The sequence below is a fragment of the Stegastes partitus genome, unplaced genomic scaffold (genome assembly GCF_000690725.1).
Source record: "Stegastes partitus isolate 25-593 unplaced genomic scaffold, Stegastes_partitus-1.0.2 Scaffold432, whole genome shotgun sequence".
In the NCBI taxonomy this organism is placed as follows: Eukaryota; Metazoa; Chordata; class Actinopteri; family Pomacentridae; genus Stegastes; species Stegastes partitus.
In genome coordinates, this window is record NW_007578163.1 from 14,110 (window position 1) to 26,532 (window position 12,423).

A 12,423-nucleotide genomic window follows, 5' to 3' on the forward strand; every position below is an offset into this window, starting at 1 on the left:
TGAAAAATGCTAATCTTTAAAGCTAACGTTTATAACTTTTACCAAACTGATAATGGACTGCATATATTTCTGTTAATAAATCTTACCATTAGCCTCAAGTGCAGTAACGTGGGCGCAGGTGTTGTGAACTAATTGGTTACCCGGCTATAAAAAAATTTTTTAAAAAGCATCCCAAACAAAGCTACCTGTTTGCAATAAAAGTAGTCTTTTTCTGGGGAAAAAATGTCATTAAGGAGAAAAGTTAATATTAAAAGTCTTTCAAAAACGTTACTTTTTAATGTTACAAGACACCCGAACTGGGGCGCCATCTTGTCATCGGACACCAGCAGTTATTGCTAACAAGTAGGCAAGTACGGACAGGTACGTATACTGAGAAACGACTTGTCCTGACCCCTCACTCCGATTGGCTGATTGTTTTCCGTTCGGCTGTAGTTAAGAAGCCGATTGGCTGTTTGAGCGGAAAGGGCGGGGGATGGGTCATACAACCGCCATATTTGGTATTGATCGGTCGCTGGACTTAACGTTATACAGTTAAGTTTCACATTTAGCGTCGTTTTTTAGCATATATTTATTTAAATTCTGACAGTTTAACTACGCCGAATTATCCATTACCAGTCCTTCTTTGCGATGCGCCATAGGGCATCCTGTCAAAGTTTAAGGAATTGCTTTGATACTGAAGAAAACCTTAAAGCATTGAGATTCTCAGTCAAGTTCCGCAGAATGGATTCTAAGCAGAAGTTTATGGGGCATGGGGAAATCCACGTGAAGTGTAAGTCTCTCTTGATCTGAAAATCTCTGTTTTCAGATTTGCATGACATTTTATTCCGTTTTTACCAGGCTTTAAAGGCAACTTACATTCCCTGCATCAGAGTTGTGTGTCACTGCCGCAGGTAATCACCAAAATCGCAAAAATTGGGCACCAGGTGCTTCGGAACACCTGTATGTCTCTGTCCCTTTCACCTCCATTTGCACAGTTCTTTTTTTTCCCTTCTAATGAAAGAAAAGCAGGTGGGCCAATACCTGTCCATTTTGTGGTTTCTGTTGGTCAGACAAATAAATAACAATTTGAACATGCTCACTTGGATGATGATAAATACTGAGAACGTTTTGTCTGTATTTTCTGACATGTTGAAATGACATCTTATCCGAACTGATATTAAGTTATCAAAAGTTTTTTGGGGAATTATGAAAATGTAAAAATAACTAAATCGGAAGTGGACAAAATGTCAGAAAAATAGCCAGGAAAGAAATTAGTCCAAAAATATAAGAATTGTTTTATATTAATATAAATTGTGAAAACTGGGAAACTAACTAATATTGACTTTTTAAAAACTGGTTGTGAAATGTTAGCATTTTTGCTTCAAAACTTGACTTTGTCAGTTCATCAGATATACATATTTGTCCTTTTTTTCCTGTCTTTTAAGTGATTGTTCCTGCTTATACTTTTCTTTAAAATTATTTGATGGACAAGTGAGTGTAATCTTTGAGGAATTAGTCACAATAAAACAAAAATGCTGAGTTTAATATTTCAGAAACTGTATGTATAATATTGACTTTTAAAATGCTGGGGGAAGGGCTATTTATTGATTGATTGGTTGATTGATTGATTGACTGGTTGCAGTTTTGCTTAAAAATTACCTCATTAATTAATCATTCATCAGTATTTTGCCAGTAAACATTCACTCAATACTTACAGACAGTAGTGGAATTCTTTTTTTTTAATAGCCAAAAATGCTGTGTTGACTGTTATAGAAAACCAGGATAGTTTTGTTTACCATCGTTGGAAACTGGAAAACAAACCAGTATTGACATCTGAGAAGCTGGTATCAGGGAGGTTTCAGATTTTTTTATTTGTTTATTTATTTATTTTTGCTTAAAAATGAAATTTTGTTATATTTAAAGTTTACAGTTTGACATTTTTGATATGTTCATTGTTCCCTGAAACCTTCCCTAATTATCTGTATTATTATTGATTAATTGATTGATTCATTAATTCATTCATTTCAGACATGTCCACACCATTGCAGGAAACCCAGTGTACCAGCACATGCACAAAAAGAAAAGAAAGGACAAAAAATAAATCAATACACTAATATGAAGTTATGCACATATATACACACATACATGTAAAACTACATACACACATATAATACACAAAATAGACAAATGTATACCCAATATGCACACACACACCTATCTATATATGCATATATATTATTATTAAATATTGTTGTTATAGATTTCTATTATTGTTTTCCCGTAGATTTTACTGGTATAATGAAATAAGGACAGTGCGCTGTTGTGACCCTGCAGCAGGTTCATCCGGTCCTGCTGCCGCCGCCGCCGCCACCATGTTGTTTGTGTTTTATTTCGCGGCGCCTGGAAACCGAGTCGGAGTGACACCTCCTGCTCCCGGTTCTCTGTGTAACGGAAGACATTTTGAGCCGCTGCGGTCGCTCCGGTCCGTTATTGGAGTGTCAGCCTGTGTTCGGGGCTGACGTACCGGAGAGTCAGCCGCGAGTCTGAGTTGGAAAAAGACGACATTTAACGGGAAAACCGTTGCAGTTTAACCGGTGTATGCGCAGCTCAGCTAGCCAGTTTAGCGCCTCAAGCTAAAGCCACAAAAGCTAGCAAAGTCCTAGATGCTAGTTAGTTAGCGGCAGCTAGCTGGCCTGCCCTCCTCCTCCTCCTCCTCCACCTCCACCACCACCACCTCCTCCACCACTACCACCTCCTCCTCGACAGCCGGTCCCTCTTCAGACACAATGGCTTTAAAACGAATTTCTAAGGTAAAACACGACATTTCTCACATTTGACTCGACCCACAGCCTGAGCAGGTTAGCTTCCACTGGGCTGTTAGCCGCTCGGCTAGCTGCGTTAGCCTGTTCTTCACACCGCTGCACGACATTTGACGTTAAACCTGTGAAATTATCGGTTTGTTTTGCGATGTCATTGTGGACTGGACGTGTCGGGGCGTTTTCTCTGGGTTCTGTTAACGTGTACCACCGACGGGTTCCGAATCAGAACCCGGTCCGGCGCTGCAAAGCCTCATATTAAACAATGGTTGGACTGAATGTTCATCAGGCCTCCTGCTCAGATGTAGTGTTCAGTTTAAAACCCAAATCTGAGACACTCGGGTTTAGCTGACATAGTCCATAGTCACAATGTGCACTCATTTAAAAATGCAGCTTATATGCAAAAATTTTCTTAATGCATTAATTATTTAGGCAAGAAATGCTTAAATGTTACTGACACCAGCTTTTTAAATGTGAATATTCATGAGTTCTCCACTGTTTTAATAGTTATCGCAGCAATTTTAGTTTATTATGACTCAAAATGATGGCCAGTTTCATTATAATGACCCGGATTTCCGAGAATGATCACTGAGATTAAGCAAAAATGTAGAAAATGATGCGTCAACAGCTTGTCACATATGAATATCTGTTAGTTTCTCAGTTTTATACAGCAGTAAAAACAGCATTTATAAAGATTGATGCTGAAAATTAAAGCTTTCAGAATATGTTCGCTCGGCTTTCAGGGAATAATCACAATTTTCTGACACTTGGGCAAAAGTCTGCAGACAAAAATTGACAAAAACTGACAATTGAATCACTTGGCCCAAAAAAACAAAAACAAAAGTGAATATTTATTTGCTTTCCAGTTTTCTATAATAGTAGACACAGCAAATTTAGTTCATAAAGACTCAAAATAAAAGCCAAATTATATATATTCACTTTGGTTTCAAGGAATAACAACTATTTTCTGACGTTTAGGTGGTAATTGGCCAAAACATCATTCTCAAGCTAAACACCGTCACCAGCTTGTCAAATGTGATTCGTTTTCCAGTTTTCTCTAACAGTAAACGCAGCATTTCTGTTTTTAAGACTCATAAAAGGAAAGCTTGTAGTTTATGTTCTCTTGGATTTCAGGGAATATTTAACAAAATTTTCACTATTTTATGATACTTAAGCAAAAATACTGATAATTGAATCAGTAATTAAGTAAATTTAAAAAAGTTAATTAGCTGTCACAGATACCAACTTCTTTATTTTGCTGGTTTTCAGCTTTCTAGAACACACAAGTAGGCCCAGGAAAAAGCCCTTTCGTGCATATTTTCTTCCACTATTTTCTGACATTTAGCTGGTAAATTGGCAAAAATTCTGCTTTTTTTTTTTTTTTAAGCAAAAATACATATTTCAGTATTATCAGCTTCTCTAATCATCTAATCCAGTTTTCTGTAAACAGACTGACGCTCAAATTAATGAACAACATATACACTATTTTCTGATACTGGCACATATACTGATAATTGATTCACTAATTAACTCAAAAACTGTTAATTAGCCAAAAATAAATAGAAAATGCTGAAGCTTCACAGATACCAGCTTCTCAGATGGGAATATATTTCCTGGTTCTATTACAGTAAACATAACTAGACTGCAAGTCAGAGACAGAAAAAACAAGAAATTGTGCATCTCCGCCTGAGTTTTATTGAATATTGACCTTATTTTTCACTATTTTCCAAAAACTGGAAAATTGTTTGCTGGCTATCATTTAATTTTTTAAGCAATGATGCTGAAAATTCACTTTTTCCAGCTTTTAGTAAATATATATTGATTAGTTTCCAGCTTTCACAGTATGTTTGTGTTTTGTTCTGATACTCTGAAAAATTTGAGCATGTTGACTTGGAGGAAATTTTTCACTGTTTTTCTGGTGTTTTTCTGTTCAATCAATTGATTTTCAATGAAACAGAACTGTAAGTATGAGTCATCTGATTGAAAATTAATGGGAAGAAACGTTGATAATTTATCATTTTTAGGCAGATATGCAAAAGCCTAATTGATGCCAACTTCTCAGAAGTGGACATTTATCTGCTTTCCAGTTTTCTATAATGTTAAGCAAAATATTTTTAGTTTTCTGAAACAGATACTCAGAAAAAAAGGCAATTTATAGAGAACAATGAGTTTCCAATATTTTGATAAATCTGCCTTTATTCTTACTGTGGCAGCTCCAGAACTTCACCAGGTTTAAATCCCCAGTTTAAGCTGAAGCGTCCTGACACTCGGTTCTCTTTAGTCCACCTTCAGTCAGCTGGTGTCTGTCAGGTCGTGTTGTCATGATACCAAAACAATGACTTTGATTTGACACCTGCCTGATTATACCAACACTGAAACAATACGGCAGAAAAGAGCTAAAACGTCGGGACAAAATGTGGAGTTTAAAGCTTTTTATTAATTAGAAAAGCAAAAAATCATTTGACACGATTAACGTAGCACCACAGCGAGTTCATACTTACTCGTGCACATCTTGATAACCTGCAGATACTCATTTATGACTGTTGTTGATCTAAAAATAGACTTCAAGCCGCTTGCAGTAACGTGAATGCTGCATTTGCATTCACACGTGTCTGTATATATCTGCAAATGCGCTTTTATAGCTTATTAAATTCTCATGTTAAGGCATTAAACTAACATATTTTGACTTTCTCTGTGAAAACTCTGTTTTCTCCCACATCCACAGGAAAACTTATAACTAAATGAAGTTGGAATAAATTCAGATTCATGCAGTAGCTGCCACAGACACAATAATACATTTAATTGTTTTTAGTATTTTCAGATAAACTTCTCCTGGTTGTCAGTCAGACTTTTATTTTCCCAGAAACGTCGTCTGTGCAGTACGACGGCTTTATTCGGTTTAAACTCCTCTCTGCTCCATAAGCACTGCCTGCAGTTCAGTTCAACAGTCAGGTTTGGGTTTTTTTCCACATGACTGGTAGTAACAGTTGAGTCAATCATGACTCCATATTTGCACCTAGAAGCAGAATTGTTTTAGTTTTTTACTATTTTTCAGAATCTGCTTATTACAAAGGGTAATTTTGTCATGAATTTTCAAATGTAGAGCAAAATGGCTTCGATGAAACATCACAATTTAAGCTTAGACGTGGTTCATTTTATCAGCAGAGCAGGAAGTCACACATGATCTTTTTTCAGTTTTTACATTTTCTGGCCAATCAGTGGTGTCACTTTGGTGATTTCTTGTTTTTAAAGATAATGTGCCTTTCAAACGTGTCGACCGGTTTTGGGTTTCAGAGGCTTAAAACCAGATTTTCACTCACTAAGCTTTCTGGTCGAGGTGCTATTTTAACTCTTACCTGGTGTATAGTCCAGTGAATTAGCAGCTAGTTTTGTTGCTGATGCCTGGTGAATGAAATACTGTTTACTGTGACTTTCTCTTTTATTTATTTGTCGTTACTAAACATTGTATAGGAGACCTTTCCAAAGAGGAGCATGAGATAAAGTTAAGGAAGCACTGTAGAAGATAAAAGAGAAAAACTGAGGATTTATTTAGTGAACTTAATCTTTTATGAAAGAATTAAAGATAAATCAGTAATAGTGGTCGTAACGTTGGCCTCACAGCAGGTCTGTGCGAGTTTCCCGACCGGCCAGGTCTTTAAAAGCTCTGCTGCTGCTGCTGCTCAACTCTTTTCTCGTCTCCTAAACTCGGTCAAACCTGAAAGATGAGCCGAAGCCTGTATGTCACATACCGACACACTCGGCCAGTTTGGCTTCAGGGAAGCCTGCGGGTTGGAAATACAAATCCGCCGCCCTATAAGCAGCCGAGTGTTTCCTCCCCCCGCCTCGCCCCAGCCGCTATATCCTGATCTGGCCTCTCGACTCTTGTGTCCGAGTAAAAATAGAAGCTGCTGCTTACACATCAATAAAGGCCCGAGTGTCTTGGTTTGTTTTTAATGCTGCGTTCACACGAGACACAGAACTTCAGACTGAGCAGCTAAAGTTTGGCCTTAGTAGTAATGTGGCGCTGCAGGTGTCGTCTCACTGACTCACCTCTTTAATGCCCAGTCACTTAATTATTTAACCTGTCCGATTTGTTTTTTTCTCCTTTTATTTTTTATTCATTGTCTCCATTTTAGGAAGGATGCAGGTCTTTGACTTGGTTTTACAGAATAGTTTTGTTAACATTTGCCAACAGGAATATGAAACCACAAACTGTATGTGATCGTATAGTGCAGCGTAGTATAAACCTGAAACAAAGGCTTAATTATCGACACTCTTTTAAAATAATGGCTTAAGTAAAGTTCTCAGATTTTTCAGAAAACACAAGAAACTGAACTTGATCGCTGTGATTACAGTCGTGACTCGATGATCCGACACTAAATGTAAAACCTTCTTTCATGTTGGATAGCAAGGCTGTCGGATTGTCAAGATGGAGGTCCAGATACAAGGAGGGCTTGATGCTGGAAGGTTCATTAGTTGTTAATCATTGTTCATAGTTGTTATAATAACTAGTATTAATTACTAATTGGGGTGAGATGGAGCATCATGCTCTATCACCGGACTGTGTGGAATATTTCAGCACTTTGGCAATTTTGTACTATATCCATTATTATTATAATGATTATTGCTGCTAATGTTGTGTTGGTCTTGTGTTGTTGTTGCTAGTACAGCAATTTTCCTGAGGTTCATACCAAAGGAACCAATAAAGTTGTTTGTATCTATCTATCTCTCTATCTATCTATCTGGTAGGGCTGATCCCAATAGCACTTTCTGCTCTCTGGATGTTCAGGCCCAATTAATGATGAATATCAGAATATTTGGCGCGGTCAGGCGACACTTCCACCCCAGGGCAGCGCTCTGACGGGGTGGAAGTGTCCAGAACACACAGGCAGTACTTGGCTGCTGATGCTAGTTTAGTTAGCGCTCACACTTCTGTTTCCTCCATCGGTGGCGGCGGGGGAGTGGCAGATACGCTCCACCGTTACCATCCATGTTTACTTCCATAAACACTGAGCACGCTCGCTGCGTGTGACGTCGTCGTGTCCTCTTCTGCGCATGCGGGACACTTTTGGGTCGTATGAAGTTCACACAGCAGATCACATACAAGTCGCATTGAACTGGAAACGTGAAGGAAGTCACAAAGAAATCCTCATTGAGCATCAAGTCCTGCAGTGTGAACGTAGCCAATCTGTGGGATTGTTCAGTCAGATAATACGCCGTCATCCTGATTGGTGACATTAAATGTCATGTCGGAGTCACAATCCAAGGCTGTCGCTATGTTAAGGCTGTTTTTATGGGTTCTGTTTGTTTTTCCTAAAAACCTGTCGGATGGCAGGTTTAGGATTGTTAAGGGTCGGATTATCAGGTCACCGCTGTACTTTAATTATGATTTTGCGCATGTTATCATGGGTCGATTTTTTATTTTTTTTTCCTCTCTTTTATAAGAGGCTCCATTCATTCATGGAAATCTCCAGTGAATTATTTACTTATCAGGCCAATGGGCCCAACCTCCGTCCCTCAGAGACTCCTGGTCTTGGAAGTCGCTACACAGATATTAATGATATTTATGAATAATTTTTTATGAATAATTTCACTCTAAAAGGTTACCAAAAAGGAAACACATGTTGTTGTCACTTGTATGAAGCTCCATCAGGGATTCCTGAAGTGGTGCACAAGCTGCCTCTAGACACTAGAATACTGGTCAAGTGATGTTATCGCACATTATGTTCAAGTGAGATTTTCATTAAGTAAAAACAACAGTACGAAGGATCCTTTGTACATTTTTTAATTATACACATAATGTCTAGCTGTCAGATTACAATGCAGTATTTTCATCTCTCTTAATTAGATCACGTAATGTGGAGAAAAAAAAAGAGACAGAAAATGAGATGTTGCTTGAAAAGACAGGAAAGAGTTGACAAAGCCTCTCACCTGAACAGCCACAGACTCTGGAGTCTTTCCACTCTTTGCTAAATGCTAGCTTCATGGACTGAGCGATTTCTGTGACTTTAACTAAAAAGACTAAATACCTATGTAATATTTATATTCTGGCCTGTATTATAGGAAACCTCCTCACTTACCAACAGGGGACGAGGCCTGAGTCATGGAAATAAACAACCACCATCTTGAAGGATTCAAGGATTCAAGGAACTTTATTTGTCATGCCAGCTCACATTCACACGTTTGTGGTACAAAATCAGTACTCAGGTCTCATTTGTCTTTTTGTTGTTGTTGTTTTGTTTTTTTAAAAAGCCTAATAAATAATTAGTATAATAAAACAAGAGCAAAATATAAGTGCAAATACAGCATTATAATTGTCGTAAGAAAATATATTTTTTAATATTATGACAATATATAGAAACAAAAAAAATTACAAATATTTATATATGTGTGTAAACAAAAATATATAAAAAGCTTGTAAAATTGCGTAAGTCACATTGTCTTTTGAATTGGGCCTAAGTCGCACTCTACAGGGGTAGAATCGCTTGATCTGTTCAAACTGAGGATGTCAGTGATGGTACCAGAGGTGGCCAGCATCATGAGGAGATGATTTAGGCAAAAATATATATCTTTTGTTAAAAAATGACCCTTATTTTAGGAAGGTCAAGATATTAACATGCACAACTGTAGCCTTAAACTGTAAACATGATCAGAATAACGTCAAAAGAGGCTTATTACTTAAAACCCCCTCAAAAAATAATATCCAGGTTTCTATCAAAGCCCTAAACAAAGTAAAAGCAACTCTCTCTTATTTAGTGGCTCTCTGACTTTGGCAGCAGCTTTAAACCCTCTGTAAACATCTTCACAGCTCAGTCGTTGCACAATGTTGTAAAACCTGAAAGTTCCCGTCTGTGTCTTATGTTAACACCAAAGGAATAGATGAAGGTGTTAAATCCATATGAATTTATAAAGATGACATCGTAGAGAAGGAGGGCAACTTCTGCTTGAACTTTTGTTCCCAGAGTTGTCCTCCTTCAACATGCCATGTTCGACCCGCTGACTCCCTGCCAAAGTCCATGTGAGATTATGTGATATTTACGATGTGGTTTATTGTCTTTATATTAAACACTCAGTGAGCTTTTGAATTGCCCCTGGGGGATAAATAAAGTTATTTGAATTGAATTGTTCTCGGCCTCATTTCAGCTGATACAGGCGTATTTTAAAGTTCGCTGTCACTCAGAATTTTCATTTGAAAAACCTTTAAAAAAATAAAAACAAGATTAAAACTTGATCAAATTGCTATTTTTTCCCCCCAGATACAAGTTTAAAAGTTGCTTGATATGTTTTCCAACCCAGCTAAGTGAGGCTGTACTTGGAGAGGCTCGCACAGTAATATTTAGAATTTGATTCAACGCCTGCCAAGTTTAGCCAGTAACCCGACAACATTACCCAGCGCAGTTAGTGGGGCGTCTATTTTCAAGTCCTGGCTGCTGGAGCTTCGTCATACCTCCAGCGTTCAAAGAGGACGCACACAGCTGCCTTTTACCGACAGTAAAACATCCAATAAATCATAATAATTATCATATATGTTTTACATGAACCACTTGTCTTTTAGCCTGAAGTTGTGCAGAGTCAGACCGCCAAATGTATAAACAGACCTAACTTGTGCACAACCAGAGTTGGTGGTCGTCCTTTACGTTTACAGTTGTGTCTGGGTTCGTGTTGTGTTCATGTCATATCAGATTTACTGTAGTTGCAGCTGCCGACAGCAAAAGACATTCCTGTTCTGCTTCCAGCCGCGATCACGAGTACGACACATGTTGGTATGATCCTCCGTGTCCTACATATTGTGGCTGAGCTCGCACAACTCGGGTCGAAACCAAAAATTATCCTCGTTATTGATTTAAATTATGACAGACAAGGATCAAATCCTCACATCTGAGAAGCTGGAGACTGCCAGTATTTTCCATTTTTATTAATTGCAACAAGATTCTATCGTTCAGTCCTGGTAGGTGGTTGTCTGGGGGCTGATTCCAACAAAGTGCATTCACCTGACCTCCTCACAATCAGCTGGTTACTCACCAACAGGAACAGTAGTTTATTTCATAAAACAAAGTTTCACTTTCATACTATGAATATTTTCATTGTTCCAGGTCCTTGAAGTCCATAGAGGAGGGTCCAGATTGATCACTTTAATGGACTGTTTCCATCATTTCTGAGCCTAAGAACTTCATCAGTACAGCAGATAGACACATGACATTTAGGAGGAAGAACAAATCTGAGTTAGCAGACGCTAATGTTAGAGTAGAGAAATGATCATTTGCCAGTAACACACCCTTGAAAACAACGAATCAGCCCAATTTGCAGCGTAATTTTTTCAGGCAGCAGCGTAGCGGGCCGTTACTCTGTTTTAACGCTGGCGAGAACCGTGGGATGTCTCATAGTGGTAACAGTCCGACTGCAGCAGTTTAATGTCTAGAGTCATAGAAACAATCATTGGTACTCTGGATGTGGTTCTGGTTCTGATCATTCACCAGAGAAAACTTTACAAAGTGCATTCTGGGTAAACTTTCCAGGCTCATGTCAGCATGTGTTATGGTGGCTGGGCAGAACCAGTTCTAGACCATCTTCTAGATATGATTCACTGTGTGGCAAAGTCTTTTGGTTGATCGTATGTGGAATGAATTGTAAAGTGTTTAAATTGTTAAACGTCTGCAGCCTGTCAGCCTGCACAGCAGCCCAACTGGCTTTTCTGGAACTTCATCCTCAGCAGTGCATTTGCAGGTTCTGATCTGTCATGAAAACTTCTTGTGTTCAGAAAAGGTCTCAAGTTGACTTTCTAAGCACGTGTCTGAGCTGTAAGCTGCGGTGTTTGATACAAACCGTTCCTATGTGTGATGTCTGGCTGTCAGGAGATGTTGAACACCTCTGAGCTGACTGTGGGATTGTTGTGACAGCAGATTGTTTCCTGCTGCTGCTACAGTAGCTCAGAGCTCATCAGCTGCAAACCTGTTGAGTTTAGCTCATCCAGTGCTAACTGTTGATCCATCCATTATCTATACACCGCTTAATCCTCACTAGGGTCGCGGGGGGCTGGAGCCTATCCCAGCTGACTTAGGGTGAAGGCAGGGGACACCCTGGACAGGTCGCCAATCTATCACAGGGCTACACTTAGAGAAAGACGCTAACTGTTGATGCTTTTTAATAAAGGTCAAAAACTGTGAAAAATACCTGAGATAACACAAGAAAGGTAGTATTTGATTAATATAGAGCTGAAACTACCTGCCTCTTCAGGTGTTTTTAATGCAGAGCTCATTTTTCACTGCAGTGTAAGTCCTGCACCTCTATGGATAACATGAAGGACAAGAACTTGAAGTTGAATTTATTTGATTGTTTATTTTACCATAATTGACTCAGCATGTCCAACACTATTTCAAGTCTCCACAGGATCATGGATGATGGAAAATGGAGGCTCTGCAAACTATAGATGTTGAACTGTATACATTTTTAATTCACCGCTTTGTGAAAACACTGCCTGCAGTTCAGCCAAAACTTCTGAGTCAGTCACGGCTTTACAGGTTAACCATTACACGCAGAACCTTTTTGTTTTTTTAATGGGATGTAGTGCAAATGGGGGCTGCACAGTGGCTCAGTGGTTAGCACCGTCGCCTCTCAGCTAGAAGGTCGC

The 12,423-nt window shown here is 38.6% G+C and overlaps 1 protein-coding gene across 2 annotated transcripts in view; it reads left to right on the forward strand.

Moving 5' to 3' along the window:
- Positions 1–2,359: 2,359 nt before the first annotated feature.
- Positions 2,360–12,423, forward strand: part of LOC103360369 (ubiquitin-conjugating enzyme E2 2-like) — an 18,734-nt gene continuing 8,670 nt past the window's right edge. Inside the window, exon 1 of one of the 2 annotated variants that reach the window (XM_008286091.1) lies at positions 2,360–2,789. In XM_008286091.1, coding sequence (XP_008284313.1) covers positions 2,766–2,789 — 24 coding nt within the window. In that variant the 5' untranslated portion in view covers positions 2,360–2,765. The remainder of the gene's footprint in view (positions 2,790–12,423) is intronic. The other variant, XM_008286092.1, reaches the window with a different exon arrangement.